Here is a 25706-nt window from a genome sequence, read left to right as displayed (position 1 = left end):
CAAGAAATTTTGCAAATGAAGTGTTCATGCTAAAAGTGTGATGGAAAGAGATAGAGATAAAAATGAAAAAATAAATCGATTGGTATGGTAACTGTTAACAAAAATTGAAAATATAAATACCAAAACAAACATTTTAAAAGCAGAGCAAATACTAGACTTGAAAAACAAAATAGAAAAATTGCATATTTTTTGAAAAATTATAAAAATAAACCATTCATAACACATAAACATTATATATATATATATATATGTGTGTGTGTGGAGATAGAGAATTGAACCTCCAACATTATTTAGGAAATGAGTAAAATGTCTTAACTATTGAACTACGTTCATGTTGACAACATTGACAACATTTTTGTTTTAGTACAACAAATCAACAAGTGGGAGTGAGATTCGAACTCACGACACAACAACCAACCTTACCATAATTTAACATTTTTGTTTCAGGACAACGAGCGAATAAAATGGTGATAAAAGATCTTTGTGTTTGTGGAGTGGAATTTGAAACCGAGCACTACAGTTTATTTATATGCACAAAGTGGAAATTAAGAAGAATAGCAAATGAGGAAAGAAAGGAAATTTACACAAAAACAATAAGAGGACAGAAGCTCTGCCATTTGAGGTACAATGATTTCTTTTAAAGGCCAAAATCATCGACTTCTATTTCATTTTCAAAAAGTGTTCCAAAACCCCAAAAGAAAAGAGAAAAAAGCCTTAGAAGTTGTCCCAAAAGTAGCTGCCTTTATACAACACCATTGCTGGTGGATGATGTGTTTTCTCAAAGAAAGAAAGACCTTTTTTTTGGTGGGTAATTCTAAACTCTTTGGCACCTTACAGTTTGTGCATTCCAATCCTCCTCTTACATTTGAAGTTGAACATATGAGGGAAAAAAAATAGTGTCTATACATTTGTTTTTTTTCTTTTTTTTTGGGTAATACATCATTTTGATTTCTATATAACTTTTGTCTTTTAGGCTCTATATTTTCGAACAATCAATTTGGTCACTCTTTCCTTTACAATTTCAACACAACATCATGCACACTCTATATTTCTTGAAATATAGCCATAACTTTATATTAAAAGGTTCACGTGTATATAATAGACAGATCAAATTAACCAAAGTTGAAAGCAGGAGACCAAAATAATATTTTAACCTTACTTTTTAAAATACATTTCTAAGAATTTTTTACTTTTTAAAAATGCTATTTTTAGACAATTGCTAAGGCATTTAGAAAATTTAACTTTAAACCAGAAAAAATTTAAAGTTAAAACGATCTCACAATACCAAATAATTCACTATCATGAGCATATTATGAACTTTTTACACTAATCTAAACATAATTCAATAGATAAGATATCCATCGGTTATTATATCAAAAGCCGATGATTCGATTAGAGCTTACAGGTGAAACAAACTCTAAATTTATAGACTCACAGCTACATGAGCAAGTATTGGAGACAATCAAATCCCAGTAAATTCTCTCTTTCTTACCCATCTTAAAATAAAGGAAGGGAAAAATACAAATAATTTACAAAGTTGGAAACGGTTTTACCTGAACCCCACATGAAATTTACTGTCTTGTTTGTGTGTGTTGTCTTTTTGAGGTCAGAAAGAGTCCAATTTGACATAAATGAGCGATGAGATTGTTGTCTTTACAAACAGTGCTGAAGCTGAGCTTCCCAAGTACAACCAACTGTGCAACTAAAATTGAAAAATAAGATTTAGATCTCAGTAGGACCTTCTACCTTATTCTATTGCAACGACATCGTCGGTGTAACTAAGTTACACTAAAATTTTCGTCATACGAAACACGTTTGGTTTCCATACTTTTATTGAAGTAACAACTTCGTTTATGTAGTTGTAAACAAGGTAACTCTAACAATTTAGCTGCAAATCTCCAATCGAGAGGTTGTGAGTTCAATCCTCCACTTCCACTCTCACGTATTGTACTATAGACGAAAAAAAGAAAAAAATAAAAAAATCTTAACAATTTAACCCTGCATAATCATTTAGTTCTTGTATTTTAAAATTTGTAAAAAAATCATCGAAATTAAAGGTCAATCTTTATCATATAATGACTCGGTCTTTGTAATTTATAAATATATTTGGTATTTTATCGGTTTATTGATTTAAATATATAAGAAACCTTATTAAATCTTAACAAAAATTTCACAATAAGAACTGAATTGTTACACATTTTAAGCTATAGGAAATAAATTAGTACATCAATTAGTAGAGACTAAATCGTTACAAAATTTGTTATTTCAATGAAAGTAGAGGACCAATAAATCTTTTAATCTATTTTCTTATAATGGTTAATAGCAACCAAAGTATATAGAAAAAAATCTCAACAAAATATCACCAATTTTAATATGCATTTGTATTGATGATTTATAACTTATGAGTTTATGTAATTTTCTAAAAGAATTTAATGAACATCCATACATGAAGGTTGAGATATATTGATAGGTCGTTTTTGAAGTACATGATGTAATATTTGTAAATATTTTTAATTTGTGTTAAAATTTAAAATATTTTGAGTAAGGTTGGTATAGAGGTACTCTAATGGAAGTTGTACTCTCTAGTTGGTAGCTTTTTTTTTTTATTAGAATTTTTGAAATATAATTATTTTAAATAATGGATAAAAATATGATGGTCAATGTTAGTTGATATATCAATTGATTAAGTAATATATTGGACATAAATTCAATAAATAATGGGATTTGTTGATATGGTTACTAAGCTAAAAAAAGAGTATTAAATTGGATTTGTATGAAATGTATATTATTCATTTAGTCAATAAAGTCATGTCCTTCGTTGGTGTTGCAAACCGACACAGACAAAGGAAGGAGACCCACTCCTTTATCAAAGGGAAATTTTAATCTTTTTTTTTTTAATCTTTTTTGCAAAAGGACAATTGTTATTATTTCGGAAAATTTTGTATTTTAGTCTTGAGATTTGTAAATTAATTATTTTTTCTTAGTTTAATCATTGGAATGTAGAAAATAATTTTAAATGGCTATGAGAAGAAGAGGATCATATTGAAAACACGATCAAAGTCCCACGTTAGTTAAATAAGAAGATAAATAAAAGATTATTGATAGATAAAATATGGAGGTGTCCATTATTCCTAATATGGAGGTGCTTACCCTAAGTAACACATTAATACACATATTGAAAGTTATATTATCTATATATAATAATTTTTTTGATACAACACGTAGGGGTGGAGGATCGAACTGACAACCTCGTAGTTGGATGTATATGTCAATCATTGTGAAGCTATGCTCGCTTTGACATCTATATATAATAATTAAAATGAAGGTAACGACAAAAATAATTAATATTTAAAATTTAAGTATTAAAAATAGATATTTTGAAAATTTAATAATTAGAATTAAATAAATCTGAAAATTAGGTACATAATAAATATTCTGAAATCTTTGAAGTGAAAATAAAACAATTTTAAAAGTCAATGGAGTAAAATTTCAGGGAAGTTGAGCTAAAAAAAATGGAGCGAAATTTCACACCAAACAGAAAGCCACAGGATACAAAAAGCTTTCGCGGAGAAATGATAATCAAAATCGTTACGCCTAATATTCTTCCATGAATTTGCATTAATTACAGAAGGATGATTAAGGAACTGCAAAATTTGTTAGGTCGTGGATGCGTCATTGTCCGCTTGTATCTGACGATTTCGCTTTTAAGAATGCTTCGAGTTGCACCAATTCTCCGATTGCTTGCCTTTCTGAAGAATGAGCAGGTAAGAAAACTAAAGTAGCCCTCCTATTCTCATCGTCCTGCAAAATCGCTGTCTGGAATCGAATATGGTAATTGTTCACTCTCCAACTTCAACGACTGCTAGTTAATTTTTGTTAGGAATACAGAAAGAGAGCTTTCCAATTGCTGATATGCTCCGATGAGCCGTGTCGTGCAAATGCGCACAAACTGTTCGACAAAATGAAAATCCGCTCTGGCATCAGAATTGCAGCAGTGGTCACAGTTGAAATGCCTCTGAGAAACTTGTAAACACTTCTGGCTTCCTACTTTCTTCATTATGTGCAGTTTTAATGATTCAAGTACAAAATATTAAAAACTTCATGAAGAACTTTGTTCTTGCAACCCCAGATTAATTCTTTCGGAATTCATATAAGCAGTAGTCCCATCCAAACTGCATTAAAACAGTGCCCCCCCAATTATTTAATGGCTCCCATCCTTGAAGAGATTGTTGCTTTATTACTTTTGTTAATCATAGAGCATTAAAATATTTCTGCTTTGATGTCACTGTCACGTGGTTGTGAGAGCCTGCTTTGAATTTATCAATTTCCTTATTTCCTGAAAGTCCTTTTTTTTATTGTTTTTAGTCGAAAAGTGACCATTTGTATCATGACAGCATCCGTTCCATGTGTAAGTGACAAAATAGCTAAGTTTGCTTTTTAAAAAACAGAGATTGCTTGTTTTTAAAGAAATCAATTGTTTTTGACGTATAAGTTATTGAGGAGCTTGAAGAGACATCGAACATTGCATGAGCAGTGGGGTTCATTTCGAACGCATCAGTTGATTTTTATAGATAAGGGGCTTCATTTGTTATCAATTATCTTTTCTTTATGTACAAGGAAGAAAGTAGGTGGGGAGCATTCTCGAGCGGCATAAATCGGTACTAGGTGAACACTTAGTTTTCTTTCCCCCTTTTCAAGTCAGGTCAAATCCGTTACGGTCCATATTTGAAGAAAATAGCAGAAATGGTTTATATATTTCTTGAATTGAAAGGAATTATTATATTAAACTTCGGTATTAGGTAAGTAATTAAGAATGAGTGCCAATATTATATGTATGATTAAACCAGGCAACTGTTGAGCACTTCTGCTTTGGATCTTCCGAAAGAAGTAAAATGTATTAATTAGTTGGCAAGCATGTGACTTTGGCAGCCTTTGCCGTCAAATTCATTCCTTATAATTATTTTATGCAATCACCTCTCAGCTGTGCTTCCAAAATCACTAACAATCACAACCCACATGGGATTTGGTTTATATTTAACCAATGAAATCTTAATTACTCTGGTTGTACTCTGTTTTTCAGGTTTAATTATATTTGCAATTCTATGCCCAAAAAGAAAGAAAAGAGGGCATAAAAGAAAGGATATAAAGGAGATGGGCTTCGAAAGAGAAGGCACACGTTGTTCCATGATGATGCAGACATGTTGTGGACCATAGAGTTGGATATACAAGAGCTGTTTATGGACATAAAATTTCTGCAAAGGCATTCGTTTTACCTTTCACTCAGTGAGTAACCTCTCTCTCTCTAAGATAATCTTTTCAAGCGGTGGAAGATATGGTAAAGTAACTCCCGAGTCGAGTCGGTAGACCCAGTTGTATGTGGCTGTCACACACAGTATCTTAAATAGACTTCCAAGCCCCCCAGACTCTCAGTATTTGATGTTCCGAAAATAAAGTTTCAAAGTTTGTTTCTTCACACTGATCGAGGAATGTCGAAATTGGGCGGTAAATCTTTGTATTGGTCCTTCTCCATTGAAGCTCTTAGGGATCAATGAAAAAATGAAACTCTTTTCCTCTCAGAAAGGTCTGATCTCTTTTTAAGGCTATTCAATACGCTTCGATCTCTGGATTTGTCTCACTCAATGGGATTATTTTGTTTGACATATTGACATTGAGAAGGTAATTGAGTAGTGAATTGTCTTTGGTGTGATATCCGGCAGTTTTGAAGAGATGGATCGCAAAGGGAGGACAAGGCTGCAGTCTATGAGAGCACCCACGAAGCATGAAAAAGTAATCCTAGCCTTACTTCCAAGTCTAGTGCGTAGTTCTAAGTAGGTTGCTATATTTTCTAACATTGCATGGTTCGAGAAACGGTTTGTCCTGTGGAAGGTCAAAACCATAAAGAAGTTGCCTTCTTCCGTAAAAATTTTAAATCTCAAAACGGGCTCAAGTTTCGGAGGTATGGTGAATGCTGTAAGCAACCGGAAATTCTGCATTTCTGGGTATCTTAGATGAGAATTAAATATGGTTTTTCAAATTTAGTCCAAAGATGGAGGAAGATAATCTGAGTTTTCAACTTACTTTCTTATTCTCTCTAATTTCTTTTTGGGGTTGTATTTCTCTCGGTCTTGAAAAAAATTTTCTGGGAAAGTGGGTTACTACCCTTTTTTTCCTGTCTTGCTCCAGTATTTCCCCTCCAAAGGTGCTAAAGTCATCTCTTTTATTAACATCCGATTGAGTTCTTGATTTATATGATTTCTTCTCCCCGTTATTTTTCTTTTCTTCATACAATCATTCCCACCCATTCTTTCACCTTTGGGCTAGACTCATTCGTGCATTCTACTATGGTAAAAGCTAAATGGTTGAATTCCAAAATGCTTTGAAGGGAAACGTAGATATGCCGGAGGGGAGTCGAACTAATGCGGCAAAAGCAACCACGAGTGGACGGGTTTCAAGCAGAGAGAGAAAAGTAGCTTTACAACAAGACGTATGAACTAAATTTAACGGAGTGTGATCCCAATGAAAATCGCTAATTACTTTATTTTCGGCATTTTGTATTGGGTTTGACATTTTAAATCATCAGGTTGACAAGCTGAAGAAGAAGCTCCGACACGAAGAGAATGTGGGTCGAGCTTTGAAGAGAGCTTTCACCAGACCTCTGGGAGCTTTACCGCGCCTCCCTCCTTTCCTTCCTCCCAATGTACGTAATTTTAAATTCCATAATTCCTTCATTATTTACTGTTTCTTACTGCTCTGCCCATCATTGTTCGCTTCAGACTTTCCTTTTTAGAAAGATTTGAAAGCAATGATAATCGTAATTCAGGGAAGTAGTGAGGAAAATGGATTTATTTAAGTTAGAGAACTGAAGAGGTTTGGTCGGTGAAACTGCCTCAGATCTCATACATTCGAAACCAGAATTATAATGCCAGATTTTTACCTGCCATAGATGCTAGAACTTCTTGCCGAAGTGGCTGTCCTTGAAGAGGAAGTGGTGCGGCTTGAAGAGCTGGTTGTGCATTTCAGGCAGGACCTGTATCAGGAAGCTGTCAACATTTCGTCCTCCAAGAAGAACATGGAGGTTTCCCCGAAAAACAATTCTAAGCAAGTTCAATCGAAACTTTCAGTTCAGAGAATTGGTACTCATGACAAAGCGAAACTTTTTATCTGAATTTAAAGCTATTTGATGAAAAAAATGTCGAATTAGGTTTGCAATTGCCTTCTGTCAGCTAAATAGGCTTTTGAATCTTTTTTCTTTCCCTACTTTCTGTTTCAGATAATGGTCTGGGAGAGGAAAATGAATCACGTACAAATTCGACGAGTAACAACAAGGGATCCTCTCTCCAGAAAACCCATACGATAAGGAATCCAGTAAAGAAACATCAAGTTCATCATAAATCATCAGAGAAACCAGATCCTCCAAAATTACATGTTAGTATAAAATCATCAAAGGTGCCTTCTTCTTATCTTTCATTTTCAGTATTGGCATAAACATATTTTTCTCTTGCTTCCAGTTAGAAAACAGAGTAACAAATCTAGAAAATGCTGAAGCAAGACAACAACGCGCTTCAGGTGACAAGGTAGCTGGTGATGAAAGTCCAAACAATATTTCTGAAAATATTTTGAAATGCTTATCAAGCATTTTATTGAGAATGAGTTCAACCAAGAACAGAGGTGCTACAGAAAGCTTGCATCTCTTCTCAATTGTAACTACCCTACAGAACGAAGAAACAGATTTTCGGGATCCTTATGATATATGTTCAGAATTTGGAATGCAAGACATTGGTCCATATAAGAATGTAAGTACAGTCGAAGCTAGTTCGATCAATACAAAGCGGACAACAAACTCTTTGTTTCTATTTCAAAGATTGAAGTGAGTTTTTGTGCTTTTAATAGTCTTACATCATTTCCATGCTTCTGTTTATGACATTATATGTTAAGTCTAGTCTCTAAAACCGGCACTCAATTTTTTTTTCTAAATTTCAGACTCCTCCTGGGAAAACTTGCTTCTGTCAACTTGCAACGTCTCACGCATCAGGAAAAACTTGCTTTTTGGATCAACATCTACAACTCCTGCATGATAAATGTATAAATTTCTGTGAACTTTTGCTTAAGAGAACCACTACTAGTTAATATGTTAGGATCATCTCATTATCTTTGTGAACGTCTCTTTCTTTTTATTTATTGGCATTCTGTCCTCTACTTTCTTTGGCACATGCGTGAAATTTTTGAGATTGAATTGCTGCAGGCGTTCCTGGAACATGGAATACCGGAGAATCCCGATATGGTTGTTGCATTGATGCAGAAGGTACAGATTATTAATTACTCTTCTGCTCTGCTCCACCTTTATAGCTCAGTTCTCTTTTCATATATTTCAAAATTTTAAATCTCACTCAACGCTTATAATAATAATGCATCTACCAGGCAACAATTAATGTGAGCGGACACTTGTTAAATGCCATAACCATCGAGCATTTCATCTTGAGACTGCCTTATCATTCACAATATGTAAGCTGCTCATTTCAACAATCTATTATGATTTTGAACTTTGAAGTTGTAACAAAAGTAAACATCTCGGTGAATTTGTAATTTAATTTGACAACAGGCTTTCTCAAAGAGCCCAAAATATGATGAGAAGACATTTAGAAGTATTTTTGGCTTGGAGTTATCAGAACCATTGGTTACGTTTGCACTATCATGTGGAAGCTGGTCTTCCCCTGCTGTAAGTTCTTGAACACACCAGTAGATTTCCTGTCTTAACGTCTATTTTCGGTTCAGATTTTATCCAACGGTGAAAAATTGAATAAAACCTTAATATCATTTCCTTTTTCTTCGCATCATAAGCCAGTACTGGTTCAGGATTACATTACTCTTATATTACCTGCAAATCTCTTTTTAGAGAGATTCCGCAATAAATGAAAATCTTTTAATTAATTATCTAGGAAAATATAGAAAGCAACTTAACCCCACATCCAATTATTTCTCAAGTCCTTCCATCCTCTGACTCCACTTGTGATTTCCATGAACTTTTTTGGTAAATGAAGGTGAGAGTATACACAGCATCCCAGGTAGAGAACGAGCTAGAAATAGCAAAACGAGAGTATTTACAAGCCGCAGTTGGAATTTCATCAGTGAAGTTTGGAATCCCAAAGCTGTTGGATTGGTATTTGCTAGACTTTGCCAAAGACTTGGACTCCTTGGTGGACTGGGTGTGCCTTCAACTACCAAGTGAATTAGGAAAAGAAGCAATTAAGTTGATGGAGAGAAGAAGGAACCAGCCTCTTTCTCAGTTTGTTAAAGTAATACCTTATGAGTTTAGTTTTAGATACCTTCTCTGCACATAATGACCCATAGTTCAGATGGTTTTTGTTTTGTGAATGGTTTCTGGAGCAATGGTTAAGAATTAGTAGTACACTGTATGATAGCTATAAAGAATATAGATTTAATGTACAATAAATGTATGCAACAGTAACAGCTCTGCAGTTTGAGGAATTTAAGCACCCCATTTTTAACAGCTGTCTGGTATTGTTAATAGAGACTCATCAAAGCAAATTCCTTCATTCTCTTGTGGGGGAAAAAGTTGATTTTTCCCATTAATTATTCATTTGTTGGGGGGTAGGGGGTGGAAAGAGACAGCAAGAAGATTATTGGATGTATTGGGACATCAAAGAAGAATTTTGCTATGAAACAAACCTTATTGAATTTGAATGACATTAAAGAAATGGGTTGATTTTTGGTTTAAATAATATTTGTCCTTGTATTTTTTATTTGTTTCATTTTGATCTCTATATTTTTAAAATGCCTATTTTGATTATTGTATTTTGAATTTTTGTTTTTTTGTCTTTGTACTTTAAGAACTCATTGTATTCTAAAAAACGACTTATTTAGTCTCTATTTTATAAAATTTTAACATAAATTTTATATACTAGGAAAACTATTTAATACGAGTTTATGATTACTTCTCAAGAAATTTAATGAGTGAAGTATAATACTAAAATACAATAATTAAATAAGACATTTTGAAGTATAGATTACCCATTCAATATTTAAGATGATAAAAATTTGAGAATATAAAGACGAATATAAAAAAAAAACAAAAACAAAGATAACTAGAGTTGAAATAATAGAGATAAAAAAAAGTGTTAAAATCTTGATTTTTAATTTTAAAACAAAGAGAGATTTGTTTTCAATAGAAGTGAGTGCATAAGATGAGTGTGATTTGATGTTGACTTGTGCCAGATGGCATTGATTTGATGGGTTTAAGCAATAAAAAGGACTGCCAACTGTATTTGGCTGTAACGCAGAAAGGGATTTGCTGAAGATGGAATGGAGACAACAACAACATAATATTTACTCATTTAATCACTCTGCCAACTCAGTGTACACGTCATCACTACACAGTTAAAGAAAAGATCACATGTGGCCTTCAGAGCTAACCCTAAACCCTGTTGCTGAAACCCCAAACTTTGTGGGACATAACCTTTAAAATAAATAAATATATATTTTGATGCAGAGAGAACGAAATGTTATTAATACTTTAATCAATTAGTTATTTTAAGCGAACTCAGTGTGCTCCATTGCTTTAACCTAAAACCAAGTAAGTTAAATGTTTCAATTCCAATCCCGAATGTTACAAAAGTTCCACTAAGAACAAAGTTCAGCTAAACAACAAAATAACGACATAAAGTTTGAAATGCTAATGTGATAATATTTTATCAAAGCATATATTTTTTAGTAGGGTAAAATATAGCGTCCTATAAAAGTACTATTGAAGGAAATTTTAATTCAAGTGGAGGGAAATGAATCTTTATGTTAGATACGAGAATGTAGATATTTAATATTACCAGAATTTGGAAAACGGCTGGTACTGTGCTCCAATCTTCCACAATTCTCTGGAAAACTCAACACCCACCAGCCATCCACCAGTAATGAATCACCAGTTTATCTGCAAAGTGAAAGCTGGAAGATTCTGAATGTTAGGTATGTTGAAAGGAATTGTAGCTGAGGGAGAGATTTCAATTTTGTCCTAATCGCAAGAAATTTGAGTCTCATCAAGTGCAGTGGTCCCTGCAATCTTCTTACTTTAAAATGGCCAAATCGCACCCACCAGATGCCACCACACCTATTATGAAAAACAACAACAAAATGCTTAGTGTAATCACTGCACAATACAAATAAAACTAAAAGTTATAGCCTGAGAGTGACCATTCATATCCTTTCCAAGTCTTTTGGTTGGTACCCCATCTCCCTCGCCCGTGACTTGAGAAAGTAAAATGTTGGACCAATGTGTTAAAGACATAAGAATTTCGAAATCTCGTTTGATAGCAGTTTCGTTTTTCAAAGTATGGGCTGAAAGTGTTAAAGAAATTAGACCTTCGAACTCCTATTTGATAGCAGTTTCGTTGAGTCATCGTGGTACCGATATCTTGAATTGTTCTTCTGGAGTCTTCTTGTCGTGTTTTCTTTCCATCTGTTTGAGTTTCTTGAAATGAGGTTCAGTCGTACAGAGAGTTCAAAAGAGGAAAACGGTGAAATGGTTTTTATGTTGGAGGACCCAGTGTTTGATTTTGTTGTCTCGTGAGATTTGATGAACGACAGCATGTGATTGGTCTGTCGTGAAAAATTACCGCCATTCCATTGCAACAGTAGGAGAGTAACTTTTTCTGGCTCAAATCATTAAGGTAAAATACGAGAAAACAGTTGTCGAGGCTTCCTTCTGATCAGGAAACCTTCTGTCTTCAATGGAGGAAGAAAAATAGCTTGAGACCAGAAGCATTCTTCCTGAAAAAGATCAATCAACGAAGCACAAAGAGAAAATATTAGAGAATTCTAAGTTGAACATTCTCTCAAACTCAAAAAATTATGGCTATAAACACGACTTCAATTTTGTTGAAAACTTCTATTCACTTTCTTATTTAGTCACTGAACATTGCTGACTTCAAAATTTTAAAACTTTTACTATGCCATAAGGATCTTATTGGTTCATCAATGAAAACATAATGTGATATTAATTACTATCAAGTATGTAATATCAGTTTGCAGATATCATTTAACCAGACCATCTTCACTCTACTATGCTACACAAAGGTTATGAAGTCACACTTAGCTTGTCGTTGGGAGAGTCAAGTCAAGGCCCTTTTTCTCTTTAATATGTAGATAGGGCCCATGGGTACATGGGTCATTCCTATTGTACAACGACAGTCATGAATATAGTAGAATCCAACAAAAGTTGAATACTAAAAAATTAAGATTTAATAAGTTCAGAAGAAAAATAAAAATAGATTTGTAAATACAAGTAACATCCAAAAACCTTAAATCTTGGTTTGTGAGGCATAGACTTAAACCTAGAAAAGTCTAGATTTGTGTAATCTATATTTTTGGACTGTATATAAGAATTTTGGGCTTGTGTAACTGTTGTTTGATCCCTAGGCTAATTAAACAAGCCTAAACTATGAGTCAAATATGTCCAAAGCTATGTATCTTTTCCGGGTTTGAGGAGAGCCTAGGAGATGAAATTCACAGATAAAAACAGTCAACAAAGTATGGACCTGACAAGGATTGAAATCGGCCCACAAATTCCCAGATTCAGACTTCAGGCTGAGGCCAGTTTACCCACTTGGCCCAACTCGTGTAGCTTACATGACTTGCCAGCTGGTCTCCCATGATCTAATCGAAAGACACGTCAGCTAGAAATAAAATATATGGCAATTCGTTACTTAGCCACCTCATCTAACTAATGGGAAAAATTGGAGCCACCAAGACGCAAAATACAGCGTCATCAAACAACCAAACACAGCCTATAAATTGGAATGCAATAACTAAAATATTCAACCACCTCTTCATCATCTAGAAGAATGATCCAGTCTAAAACGGGGGCTGACCCATTAAACTCTCAAATATTATAAGATATTTTATTAAACACTTCTTCAAAAATCTCCCTCGTTGAATTAATTGCACTCTACTGAAAATTTCTCATTATCTGTTAGAATCTTATTCCCAGATTTTCAACCACTCCTCCCAAGATAATCTTCCTTTTTTTTTTTTTTTCTGTCTGCTTTCATATGAAGTGAATTGTAAACTCAACTACCGGTTGACATTTTAATATTTGAAAATCTAACCTAGTCTGAACTCTTAAATTACATAGAACATAGAAAATCAATTAAACGTTTGGTTACATACTAATATATAAAAAGTTGTACTTATATTATAAGAAAATCAATCTCTACCAAAATAAAATTATTGTCGAGATCAGTCATCATCTACCAAAGTAAAAATATTATTAAGATCAGTCATCATCTACCAAAATAAAAATATTATTGAGATCCGTCATCGTCTCTACTTTCTCATCATAGGTTTGCGCTCAAAAGGAAAAAAATAGTTTCCATTTCGTAATTCTAAAATTAATATTAATGAGATCTACAAGGTACAAGCTAATATAAAAAAAATCACATGAGAAAATAAAGAGATCCAACCTACTACCAAACCTTTTTCCATATTGAACTTTAAATCTGGCAAAGACAATATTCCACAGCCAGAAAAACGTCACCAAGAGGGTAAGGGAGGTACTAAACTAATAAACAAGTTTGATCCATTTTGGAGATGGTGAGAACTAGGAAACAGAAAGTAGGCTGGATTCAATAAGGAGCACTAAATGACAATGTATAGCTTTACCTTCACCTACCAAAAACCACATATTTTTGTCATTCATATGTATTAGTTAGGTGCACAACTTCCATCGACTTGACTGAAAATTTTCTACCTTTTGAAATCAAGTCTCACCATAACAATGTCAATCCTGAATCCAGAAGCCCGCTTTTCCATTGTTTTTCAGAAACAAGATACATGTATTCACACATGCATACAATTATATAAAGAAAAACGTAATGCGTAAGGTATAACAGGAAGTAGCCGTAACTTGCCCATAAAGATGTTACCTCTTTGGTTCTCTTCCTGCGGTCAACAAACTCCGACGATATATTTATTCTCCTCCCCCTTCTTCATCCAAGTAAAATATTGGGAAGTCTAGCTTGCTCCATATTGGATTTGCTTCCCCATCAATCTCGCCTGTCTTCTGTTCAAAAGCGTCACAAAACAAAAAGAAGAGTTAGGAGAAGATGATTAGAATGGAGGTGGTGGTACCATCGCCAAGCAGTATCCATTTCTACAGCGCACCTTCCAGTCCAATGCGCATGTCTGAGTTTTATAGAGACTTTGATGAGTCACAATCTTCCCAAATGGACGAACCAAATGTGGAGGATGATGATTTTGCATTTGATATTTGCCGGCAATTAGAGGCCTCCACACTCTCAGCCGACGAGCTATTTGATGATGGTAAAATCCGACCACTAGAGACACCACCACAATCACCAATTTCTCAACAAAATACAATCTTCCAGAATGCATACGCCACTGAAAGGAAAGATCCATCAGAAACGATAATTGAAAACTCGGAAAAGAAAAAGGAACACAAGAGAGGGAGAGGAAGAAACCCAGCCTTGTCATCCTCAGCATCCCGGAGAGCAGTGAGGTCGCTCTCCCCCAATAGAGTTTGTTCATCTCCATGGGACGAGAAGCAGCCTTCACGAAACAACGTCGGACAGCTGAAGTTGATTTCAGGATCTCCTTCTGCTACTGATGCCAATTCTAATACCACCTCATCCAAGGGTAGTAAAAGATGGAGATTAAAGGATCTGTTTCGAAGTGCATCTGAAGGACGAGGAACTGGAAAAGATCCTCTAAGGAAATACTCAACCTTATACAAGAAACAGGAAGAACTAAAGAAGACAAGCTCCAAAGCTAACAATAGCAGAGGTGGACCGGTTTCAATTTATGAGCCGTATTTTTCATTGAATAGAGCAGCATCAGAAGACATGAAGAAGAAGACTTTCCTGCCCTACAAGAAGGGGATTTTGGGAGGACTCCTCTTCAATCCAACAAACCACATGCATGCCAACTTCAGGTCCTCACGCTAATGGATCAAAGATTAACTTAATCTTTGAGTATAGTTATTTTTATTTTTCTTTTCAAATTTCATTTGTTCCTTCACAGCAACATCCGGAAAGAAACAATACTTACCAAAATTTTGTCATTTTTATTTTCTGGTATGCCATCGAATAGCTTGCCAAATAATTGAATTCAAGAGAAATCTGGTAGTGGTAATAACTAATAACAATACCCTCCTCTATTGAATGCTTAAAGCAAATAAGCATACGTACCTGACCCAGCTTTCTATTTGATTTCAAGCGAATCAAATTTTATTTGATTACTAACTATGATAATATTCTAACTCAATATGAAAAGTAAAAGATGACATATGTCCGTACATTATTTTGGTCATAGTTGATTGTTTGGCCAAATATGCTCACTTTCGCCCGATCAAAGCACCTTTACATCGTTTCTTCCATTAATCTGTTGTTTGCTAAGTTGATCATTAGGCTGTAGCCTATACGGCATTCCTACACTAATAGTCTCAAACTAGGATAAGGTGCTCATCAGCTAGTTCAGGATGAGCATTTCAACCTCCAAGAGACTGTATTCAAACGTAGCATGACTTAGCACCAGAAGACAGGTGGGTAATTAGCGGCAGTTAGCCGAAGCTTGCAGATTTATCTCCGATACCATGCCACTGGTGAGACGGAGTAAGTGGTTGCTGTGGGCGCTGATAACTGATAAGTGATAAACACTTATTTTCACGTATCGACTAAGACAAACTCTATTCCAACTCTTGTATAGCAGACCACCGGCATGGCTGGTCCATTATGGCCAAGCCAATATCCTCCATTGACCAGTTGTTAGAGTAACAGGATCCCGTCTTATATGACCTTAGTTTGCAATTAACTAGGGTTCATCAATTAATATAAACAACTACAGACAAACACAGATGTGGAATTTCAACCATAGGACATGAAATTCCTCAATAAACTACACCTACTTGCTTTAGCAGTGATAGGTTCTACTTTCTATACTCGTAACTGAAGCTTGTCAAGCCATTACCCTCACAAGTTAACTCAGATCTAGGGATGCAATTGCAACCACCTGCATTCTAGGAGTTAGTCTTCAGATGTTTCTTTGCTCTTGTCCTTGCTGGATTTCTGCCCTTGAATGAGAGTAAAGGATATTCGGTTTTGGTCTCATAGCCTGTCCAGAGATTTCTCTTGCAGCTCCTATTTTTCTCTTCTTGGTGGGTCCACCCTTCCCAGAGGTTCTCTGTTCTCCTTGCTTTGGAAGGTTCGAATTCTTAAGAATGTCATAATTTTTGCCTAACAAATCACCCATGGGATGATTAACACCATGGATTGCATACATAGATTGTCTTCTGTTCTGCTAGGGCCTCAGTGGTACAGAGTGTGTAAGAAGGCCACAGAAAGTCTGGATCATGATCTTTGGTAGTGCCAGTTTGCTTCATCAATTTTGGATAGATTTTTAGGGACTTTTCATATGTAGTTGGCTCGTAGTAGCTCATGTAGGCTTATGATGGAGGAGGTTTTGTTCCATCCCGTTTACATGACAGAGAGGCATTTGGCAATTCTTTTCGTGACTTTATGGAATATTTGGCTAGAGAGAAATAAGTGTCTTTAGTGATAAGGAGAACTAATAAGTTCCTTGAGGAGGTTTGGGACTTGGTTAAGTTCAATGCCTCCTTTTATTCATTCTTTTGAATTTGAGTCTGTTTTTGTTTTTTTTTTTTTTTTTTGCTCTTCTTTCTTAGGCTCTCCTTCCTTTGTTTTGCTCTCTCGAAAAAAGTTATTTTTCTCATCTAAAATAAGACCATTTACTGAATTCCCCTACAGGAGAAACAGAAGCTCTTGTTCAATGGGAAGGACTGCAAGAAAAAGAAGTTACTTGGGAAGACTTCCTTAGTTCCCAAACTTCGACCTCAAAGCAAGGTGAAACTCTCGACAAGCAGTATTGATAGAAATAACAAGTCCCTATATGTTCTACATATGCTCGAAGAAGGCTGTGTAGGTCCTTTAAACAGAGCAAAAAAATGAGTGTAACATTATAAACTTAGGGGAAAGCGGCATAATAGTCTTTTCCTATGTAAATTTCATTAGTAACAGAGTAATAGTGATAGGATACATAACGGGGTAGGAATAAAATTTGTGAGGTAGGGAGGAAAGCATTCAGTTTAGTATCCAAGTGCTACGGACATCCGGCTTTCTTTTCAAAAGAGCACCAGGACCGCTCAAACGTTTGACAGTTGTGATTCAGTACAATTATTGGATTCACTTCTCTAGCTCTATCAAAAGACATTGAACACGGATACTACAACAAAACTTTCAAAGAAATTCCCACAACCAAAGGGAATACATTGAAAAGAAAAATAGAGAGAGATAGAGTGAGTGAGAGAGAACAATGTCAAATAAAAAAGCAATTTTTAGTTTTACAAAACTGTAAATAAAATGAAATTATTTTATTCATTAAAATTATACTTCAAAATATTGGAGATAAAGCAATCAAACCCATCAAAGACATCCACCATGGTTTGAAGCGACTCCAAACTTCTACCGTATTGACATCACGAGTATACATATGGAATTGTAGCGAGAAAGCCATCACAACCCAAATGCATTTACATGACCTCGCACAGTCTGCAAGATCACAGAGTCAAGGTTAAATAATGTGGCTCAAGGGGGGAATACACGGATTAGATATAACTGAAATGTTTACATAAATTGACGGCTGATAACTCCCCCATTCATTTTATATAAGTACTAAAATCATCCTTAAATGTACAAAAAAGATAAGAAAGTTCAAAAAAAGTTAAGTAATAAGAACACTCACTTTAGATGATATTGTCACGATATGCAGTAACATTAAATAAATTTCATCAAGTGTAATAGTAGCATCGAACCAAATTTTGATTATTGCAGAATGCATACAATATTTTTCTTCAAATAGGTGGTAATCATACCCAAAAAGTGATCGGTATTAGTGGAAACCCTATAAACATTTTGTAACAGATCTTCGTTTCAGAAGATGTAGGTCATTCTTGCCATTATGACAGTGAGGAATTTGACTAGATCTATGTATGGGATAAGCAGTTGTTGGTGAAAAATCGAAAACAGTAAAAGTCGAATTTTTATAAAAAATGGAATCATAGATTTAGGAGATAGCTGGGCTCCTGAATAATAGCATCACAAGATACCAGGAGCACGAGGTTGTAAAAGCTAGGAAGAATCGAAGATCTTTACAATCATGTTACAGTTGCGATGACATGAAGCTACATGCAGAAATTCAGAAGTGGCTCCCTTAATAGATGCAAAAAAAATATATTCTAGACCAACATAGTTCGTCCAAATGCTGAGTTGAAGTTAGTGACAGAAGATCTCAAAAAACTTCATCATTTAATTCACAAAGTAGAAGGTTTCCAAACATAAGTACCAGCATGTTAGATGCTCATTCAAAGTTATCAATTTTGATTGGATTAATATCGTCTGCAACTTGGAAGCGTCCAACTGACCGAGCAAAGAACATCATTTGCTGTTCCAGGGTAAATTTAATATTTTCCGCCTGTATTATATACACAAATTTAGCATTCTGTACCCTAATTCCAAAACAAAAAAGTATCACTCAAAAGATGCAATAGCACGTACCTTGCGGAAACCATGTTGTTCTCCTTCATACTCGACTAGAGCAACAGGCAAGCCTTTCTCCTTCAATGCATGATAAATTTTACGAGACTGATTAGGTAGTACGACCTGGAAATTCAATATGATGTGTAAAATCCATCAAACCAGTGACCTTTATAAACATGAAGAGATAAAGTCCATAATGGTTCATGTTATATGTCAACATTATGAGGAGAAAAAAGAGAGATTAATCAGCAGCGTACTTTGTCCTCCAATCCTTGGAATAGAATTATGGGGCAAGAAAATTTGTCAACGAAATTGATTGGTGACCTCTCGAAGTAATCTTTTTCGCTCCCTGCAGTCCATTGTGATCGGATCAGAGATATCAATTACTGAAATGAGAAAGCAATAAAATATAAGATCTTTTATTTGTTTCTTTAACTCACCAACGAGATTGTCAATATAATGAGATTCAAACTTGTGTGTTTCTGCCCTCAACATGCTTAAGTCAGCTACCTATTCCGAGATCATGGGAACTACAGTCAGTCAACTGTTGCATGGTATATAGTTCCAAAATGTTGCAAGCAAAAGGGCAAAATACTAGGACAGCGATCTCCTAAACCTAAAGTCATATATATATAACCGAAAGCAAAAGATCAAAATATATAAGCAATCCAAACAATCCTCAGAAAAAAAAAATCTCTCACATCAGCACAATTAAAGATGATAATGGGTCATGCTCTTACTCTTAGACACTGACAGTAGAATATAAAGAGCAGTAATCTCTCTTCAGACTACAAAATTATTGACCGGAGTCATGCTCTTACTCTTGGCTTTAGTTATTGGAGATTAAGTAGATTTTTAAATCATATCATACCATGCGTTCATTATTGTTTCAGTGCAAGAGCAGAATAATATAACATAGTTCAACAACAGATAACACATGCATAATCTATATTATAAATCTTGGTTTGCGAGCTGTGCTGCTTATCACTTGAATTCTTATGAGAGACCAAGTTAGAAAATGATTAGACACACCCCGTACAGAGAAGCTCCTGCCTTAAACGTATCTCTGAAAGCTAGAGCAGCTAAGGTCGTATATCCCCCAGCAGAGCCTCCAGTGATACATAATCGTTCTCCATCAACCTTTCCAGAGTCCACCTAGAGAAAACAATACAGTTTACCATCACTAAAGGTTAGAACAGCGTATCACTAATTGAATCATGACTCCAGTAATTCTAAAGAGCAAGATTGTAGGAAAGTGCCACCAGAAATCTTGCACAACTGCAGCAGTCATTGACATCAACAATTCCCCACTGCCTCAAAAGCCTTTCTCGGAACTCTCTCCCATAACCTTTAAAGCAAATTATAAATACCTTAGTAAATAACTAAGTTAACCATGAAAAACATTCCTCAATTAGAGAAGCTAACTGCAGCAAATATCTAGAATTCAGCATCACGTGGAATGGAGGTTAATTGATAAATCTATATCCATGCTGTAGGGGCTATAGGAGAGAAACTTTCACTTCCATTTTTTCCCTCTCCTATGGATTCGCCTACCAAATTTGCCCTTAAAAACTTTTTTAAATTCTCATTACGTTCCTTTCTTTATTAAATATCAATTATACAATTTTCAACTTTTACAATTCCAAACAAACTTTTCAACTTCCATAGATATTCATTTATCATTTATGCCGTTTCTTTTTCTCAACACAAATTCCACATTAACACAATTCATGAAACCTTAAACCACATTATTCATGGGTACGCAAGTCAAGAAGAGCCCTAAATTTTGCAAAATAAAGTGAACCATTTTTTTTTATGGAATGCACTAAGTGATTCAATCCTTACTCTTTCCATTCCCATGATTCTCTTCTCTCTATATGACCCATTACAATAGAAAATTTATATTTATCAAAAGGAATGGGAGGCGAATGTGATGGAATCCAAGGCCATCTGTGAAGGCTAAAAGACAAATTAAAAAGGACGGAAACTTGCCCCTTTTATGGGGTCAGACTCTCTTGAATATCTACAACCCTATCAAACATAAATCAATTTGTTCATTGAGGAGACTCTAGAAAAGAGAAGTCACTCCGTGGCAATTTACAAACAAGGGAGGGTGTGATGGTGGCGGTTGGTGCATAGGAGGAGAGGAGAAGAAGAAAAGGATGAGAAGGGGAAGAATAAAGAGGAACTCGAGATGGGTTGAAACAAAGAAGAGATGGGTAGACAGTTAAGTTTTGTGAAAAAAATATATTTGTTTTAAAAAATGCCCCCATTTATTTTTTAAAATATCATTATTTGTTATTTCTTTATTTTTGTAGAAACAAATAACGTTACAAAATTGTAATTAATTTTTTTCTCAAAAAAAAAAAAAAGATGTCAGTTAATAGTATTTTCTGAAGTCAATTTTTTTAATCAATTAATGAGTTGCAACTATTTTCTTAATATTTTAAAATAAGACAAAATAGTGAGATTCTCTTCTAAATTTTTTCGGATCTTTCTCTAAAAACTCTCTATTTTTTGAAACTTTTATTTCTCTGGTCTAATATGCATCTATTAACTTTTAAGAAAATAGAAAGCTAAAAATAATCATTAAGTATTTTTGCTTTTTTATTAAAAATTAGAATATTTCATGTGCATCGCACATGTTCATGCTAGTATGTTAAAAAAGCCAGAAGAGAGCAACATGACCATTCTAAGACAATTTCTGTTTAAACTATAGTCAAATATATCTCAAACAAGAAATGGTTGCAAACATACCGGTGCTACCGCCATAATTGACATCGACAAAGCCCCAGCCTCGACTAGTCCAATATTGGATGCTAGGATTTAAAATTCCACGTGTTTCAGCGGTTGGCCCTCCTGTAGTGCAACATTTATCATATATGCAGAAGGAGCTATGCCAAAACCTAACTAGAAATCAATGCAACTAAGGAATTATTTCCAATTTTGCAGCACATAGTTAAGATCAAATACAGACCACCTTTTGTCCTATTTCTTATGAAATAATAATGATAATAGAATACATACATATATATATATATATAAAATGTTCCTCAAAATAAATGGAAACTATTCTGACACCCTAAAAAATCTAAACATTGCAGGATAATTGTTTGTGTTATTGCTCAAGTATGAAAGGTTAATGACAGGATAATTGCAACATACCATGGCTTTTCAATAATAGTGGAGGCTTTTCAGCCTGATTAGCCTGGTAAATAGGATTGGACGGTGGATAAAAGTAGGCGTAAGCATTTTGGCCAGGAACTTCAGTTGGAAATTCAATAAACTCTGGAAGGCTGAAGTACGACTTATATTTCAAAATATCTGGCGAAGAAGACCAGATAATAGTGAAACCTGCTGCTTCCAAGGTTTTCTCATTCAGGGTCACCTGCAAAGGGAAAGTGTTATTGTCGAAGAAGACAATGGGGCAAGCAGAAAGTAAATCATTCAAAGTTTTTGACCGGGAGCTTTGCAAACTTTTGGCAATGTAAGAAGGCAAAAAGCAGTGCAAAGAAAATAGAAGACAGCATATGACAGCAAACATAAAACCTTAGCAATAGATGATGGATGACGTCCCGAGGATCCTACCACATATAAACAATGACTTCCCAGAGTCTGAAAAGATAAAGATGTATAAATAAAAGCAAGGTAATATCATTGGGAAAACACATCGTTTACAAAACTGAAAATAAAAATATCTCACAATATTATCAATATCCGTGAATGGGATATCAAGCAAGGATAATGAGCTTTGCGCCTCATCCAAAACTCCAAGATATGATCTCCCTCTCTGTCTGCATGAGCCATGGCAGGAAAAGCAGTTGAATATCCACAAAAATCTAAGAGTAAGTAAAGTATACAAAATAGGAACTTCTTCAGTCACCTGTAGCTGCAAACTATGGTGTTTCTCCCAACACTGCTCTTTAAAAATTCATAAGAATTGGTGCCAAAAACCCATAAGGGTTGGGAAAATTCTGCGTTTAAAGAATATACTGGAGCCACCTCATTGTTAGCCTCAAACTGTTTCCATGATAAGCATCAAGCAAGAATTAGAACTGCCATTATTTCCAATTGGCAACATTAAATTATGGATCAAGTTAGTCACATATATGCAAAGGAGGCCACTATCAAATGATCTGATTATAGAATGGTTTAGCTAACCACCAAGTTCTCTCTTTCCGTTTTGTTTCCCTGACTCTAAGGCAATTTCAAAATTAAACTCCTTATGAGATGACTGAAGAATCCACCTTACTTCCCTATGATGAAAATGACTTTACAAAATTCACTCAGAGGTATCATCTTGATCCCTACATCCCCTTTTCAGTTTTATCAACAAAGCATATAGAGAAAACATTGAAATTCTCTAAGTCCAGGCCATATAAAATGAGGGGTTCCCCTTGACCATCAACCAGATATCAGTTTCAGTTAAGAATCTCATTTGTTTATTAAAGCAGAAGGATCTGAAAGTAATATATTTGAGTAGCAAACCACAAAGTGCTTGCAACGATATAACCAAGTAGATGAGTCTGATATTACATGCATATGACAATAGATTTATCATTTATCCTACCATAAATGATTAAGGTACTAGACAAAACCATGTTTCGAAAAGCATGCATAAGCATGCCTGCATGAGGTACAATGAAATATACTACTACAAGTATCCATTAACTCTCTCAAATTATGTACCAAAAAAGTCTAAAAAGAATTCATTTATCCACGCATGCGTGATTACTAAACTAAAAGCAATCAGAAAATAAGAATTAAAGAGAACCATCTTTTGTGCAGTTGATTTCACAAACCAAATGCATTGTCTATAGTTCTGCAATTCGAACAAAATACAGGTAACCTTAAAATGGAGGGGGAAAAAATTACCCATTTATAGAGGTTCCAAAACCCACTTTCTCTATCGGTAATAAAGAATAGTTCTCCTGCACATTCCCAAAATAAATAAATAAAAGCCAGAAGAACCCCAAGCATTACATTCAGTCAGGCACAAGTTCTTTAACCATTTCTAATAGCTACTGTACATACCATGAGCGGACCACTTGGGTTCAGTAGGAGATTCCACAAGCTTAGAGTCACCACCAGCTACACAGACTCGTTTGTAGACCTCTCTGCAAGAAAACCAAAAGCACCGAGATCATAATCCAAAACTTCAGTTTCAAATCATATCAGATATTAAAACAAAAATACACGTCTCTCACCTATGAAGACAACAATTTTATTTCAGTCAAAGTTTTAGTGGATTCTAACATAAATTGGAGTTAAAAACAAAATTAACATTTGAAAAGAAATGAAAATGCATTGTTTTCGTTTTTTTAGTTTAACAATTGCGGGTGTGATTGACCCTCAAAATGGTAATAATTGTCTTATCCACTCAGCTATGCTCCAATTAGCAAAAATGCATGGTAAATTAAATCATATAAGATGGTAAAAAAAAAAAGAATATTTAAGAACTATAACAAACAGACTCTTTAAAAAAGTAAGATAAACCAACAAAGGAGAACGGTTCGACTAACCCATTCTCAGAGAGGTAGCCAACCCAGAGCTCAGATTTATCCCACGGCATGTTAGGATGACCCCATTCGATCCATGCAATTCGTTCCCCTTTGGGATCCACACGTGGGAAGGCATAGAAATCATTTCCTTCAACTAAGACCTTCGGATCTGGGAGTCATACCCAAAAATGGCACCAATTACGGTACGAATTTATGTAGTCAGTAATTCAAATTCCTCAGTAATCACAACACGTTGTATTATGCATACCATCAATTTCCTTTCCGTCAAGTTTTACTGACACAACTGTGGTGATTGGATTCAAGCTACTTTGACGTCCATCTACCAAAATGAATTAATTAATCGCGGTTATATATGTGGCTAGAAAGAAACTTCGATGATAAATACGTTGATAACACAATTTCTGAATTCTTGACACTATATGAAATTATGTACCTTCCTGGATAGTAATAAAACGATTAAAACGAAAATCAAACACCCCATCTGCATAACTGACTGATGGTCCACCGTGATCGGGAGTGAGTGCCTGCGGAGGTGAATCTGCTTGCCAGAAAACGCAACTTATCAGTAGTTGAAAGTTCCAAGTTCTTCCCCTTCACTCACATTTACAGGGAAATGAGCAATCAAGTGAACCAAGGTTAAGACATCCACTCCATCAGTTAACACATACATGAGAGTCTAGATTGAATGACCTGGATTTAAGGACTGCTTGTACAGTCTTTGGTCCTTGTAATTCGAAAAGACAACGATATCTCCGGCGACCGTGAATGCAGCACCACCGTATTCCTGGGTCGTGTTCCGCACTGAAAACTCCTTTGGAGTAATATCACTAGGTTCATCCCCTGGCTTTTCCGATTCCTTGACGAGCACTCCTCGCCTGAACCAATTCAAAACGGAAATACACTAAGCGGCATTCTGATCCCAATCGATACAAACAGATTCAAGCTGAACCCGAACTAGAAAACGACCACCGAATTCAGAATGAAACATTCCAATCGTGATAGAGCGAATGAGTCGATATTGATACCCGGATTCGGCTGGCCGCGATTCGAGCCAGATAAGGCGCCCATTGCCGTCGACAGCAGTACCACCAAGTCGCTTCGATGCACCAGTAACAACATCAGCAGTAATTGGCGACTTCCATGAGCCGTAGGGCGCAGTTATTTTTTCCAACTGCTCTGCTACTTCTGAGATATCTTTGTTAGTGTTAAGCGAAGAAGACACCGACGAAGCCATAGGCTTGCAGCTGTAGCTCCGATATTGTCTTCGAGTGGAGAATCGCTTGATGAATGTTCTATTCAAGGCGTTGAAGTTGGAGACAAGAGAAAACGATGGAGCAGAAAAGCGAGCGAGGCCTAATAGAGCACAGACACTCATTGAAGCGAGCTTAAGAACTCACACTATACTAATTTCCACGCAACAGACGGCGCCATTTTTTTATATAACACCACACTTGAAAATTACATATGTTGCGTTTATTAGTCTAATAGAAGACTATTTAAAATCTTTAAGTTGTCAAAGTTTATTCTGAAATGTAAATCGTCACATCATTAGATGTAAAATAATATTTTTGGTATTGCGTTGCATAAATGGTTTTCTAAGGTCGAATTTTGT

The 25706-nt window shown here is 35.1% G+C and overlaps 3 protein-coding genes, 1 long non-coding RNA gene and 1 pseudogene across 8 annotated transcripts; 3 read left to right on the top strand and 2 right to left on the bottom strand.

Annotated features, from left to right (window-relative positions):
* The first annotated feature begins 3498 nt into the window (after positions 1-3498).
* Positions 3499-5291, top strand: LOC148208001 (uncharacterized; annotated as a pseudogene). The gene is made up of 3 exons (XR_015788820.1): positions 3499-3764; positions 3881-4026; positions 5081-5291. The product of XR_015788820.1 is annotated as an uncharacterized LOC148208001 (transcript).
* On the top strand, positions 5144-9508 carry LOC111009803 (transcription factor, putative (Protein of unknown function, DUF547)). Of its 3 annotated transcripts, none has more exons than XM_088119872.1 (12): positions 5298-5581; positions 5718-5787; positions 6393-6484; positions 6581-6697; positions 6944-7133; positions 7271-7425; positions 7509-7867; positions 7981-8080; positions 8243-8302; positions 8419-8502; positions 8600-8716; positions 9039-9508. In XM_088119872.1, exons 3-12 carry the CDS (start codon positions 6395-6397, stop codon positions 9336-9338), a joined length of 1572 nt encoding a protein of 523 aa, XP_087975998.1. In that variant the 5' UTR covers positions 5298-5581; positions 5718-5787; positions 6393-6394; the 3' UTR covers positions 9339-9508. The 3 variants fall into 3 exon arrangements, with proteins under 3 accessions (XP_087975997.1, XP_087975998.1, XP_022138707.1); XM_022283015.2 differs by having other exon boundaries at positions 6383-6484; XM_088119871.1 differs by lacking the exons at positions 5298-5581; positions 5718-5787 and adding an exon at positions 5144-5283 and having other exon boundaries at positions 6383-6484.
* Positions 9509-10592: 1084 nt separating this feature from the next.
* Positions 10593-11361, bottom strand: LOC148208000 (uncharacterized). The gene is made up of 2 exons (XR_015788893.1): positions 11200-11361; positions 10593-11116 (listed from the first exon to the last, which is right to left on the bottom strand). It is a non-coding gene; the product is annotated as an uncharacterized LOC148208000 (long non-coding RNA).
* Positions 11362-14117: 2756 nt separating this feature from the next.
* On the top strand, positions 14118-14966 carry AR781 (DUF1645-domain containing protein). Its single transcript, XM_022281364.1, has one exon. The coding sequence runs from the start codon at positions 14118-14120 to the stop codon at positions 14964-14966; it is 849 nt and encodes a 282-aa protein (XP_022137056.1).
* A 1697-nt stretch (positions 14967-16663) lies between these two features.
* Positions 16664-25556, bottom strand: LOC111008851 (peptidase uncH). 2 transcript variants are annotated; one of them, XM_022281698.2, is made up of 19 exons: positions 25120-25546; positions 24785-24969; positions 24528-24632; positions 24342-24413; positions 24095-24242; positions 23607-23689; positions 23448-23503; positions 22456-22592; positions 22276-22366; positions 22122-22187; positions 21738-21960; positions 21330-21431; positions 19835-19920; positions 19605-19727; positions 19013-19082; positions 18830-18921; positions 18591-18695; positions 18379-18507; positions 16664-17585 (listed from the first exon to the last, which is right to left on the bottom strand). In XM_022281698.2, exons 1-18 carry the CDS (start codon positions 25467-25469, stop codon positions 18394-18396), a joined length of 2208 nt encoding a protein of 735 aa, XP_022137390.1. In that variant the 5' UTR covers positions 25470-25546; the 3' UTR covers positions 16664-17585; positions 18379-18393. The 2 variants fall into 2 exon arrangements, with proteins under 2 accessions (XP_022137390.1, XP_087975996.1); XM_088119870.1 differs by lacking the exons at positions 16664-17585; positions 18379-18507; positions 18591-18695; positions 19013-19082 and having other exon boundaries at positions 18830-18958; positions 25120-25556.
* Between the last annotated feature and the right edge of the window lie 150 nt (positions 25557-25706).

Source organism: Momordica charantia (genome assembly GCF_013281855.1).
Source record: "Momordica charantia cultivar OHB3-1 chromosome 11 unlocalized genomic scaffold, Mcharantia_2.0 BLBB01000011.1, whole genome shotgun sequence".
Classification (NCBI taxonomy): domain Eukaryota; kingdom Viridiplantae; phylum Streptophyta; class Magnoliopsida; order Cucurbitales; family Cucurbitaceae; genus Momordica; species Momordica charantia.
The sequence above is the reverse complement of the archived record's forward strand: the minus strand, read 5'-3'. Positions and strand labels throughout refer to the sequence as shown.

Bases quoted from the DNA above. Each gene is read 5' to 3' on its own strand.
- LOC111009803 (XM_022283015.2), top strand. From the start codon at position 5,728: ATGGATCGCAAAGGGAGGACAAGGCTGCAGTCTATGAGAGCACCCACG. The intron at 7,868-7,980 runs GTGAGTTTTTGT...TCTAAATTTCAG, and splicing joins TTTCTATTTCAAAGATTGAA to ACTCCTCCTGGGAAAACTTG. The intron at 8,081-8,242 runs GTATAAATTTCT...GAATTGCTGCAG, and splicing joins ACAACTCCTGCATGATAAAT to GCGTTCCTGGAACATGGAAT.
- AR781 (XM_022281364.1), top strand. From the start codon at position 14,118: ATGGAGGTGGTGGTACCATCGCCAAGCAGTATCCATTTCTACAGCGCA.
- LOC111008851 (XM_022281698.2), bottom strand. From the start codon at position 25,469: ATGAGTGTCTGTGCTCTATTAGGCCTCGCTCGCTTTTCTGCTCCATCG. The intron at 21,961-22,121 runs GTTTTATGTTTG...TTCCCTTTGCAG, and splicing joins ATCCATCATCTATTGCTAAG to GTGACCCTGAATGAGAAAAC. The intron at 19,728-19,834 runs GTGGCACTTTCC...TGTTTTCTCTAG, and splicing joins GCAGTTGTGCAAGATTTCTG to GTGGACTCTGGAAAGGTTGA.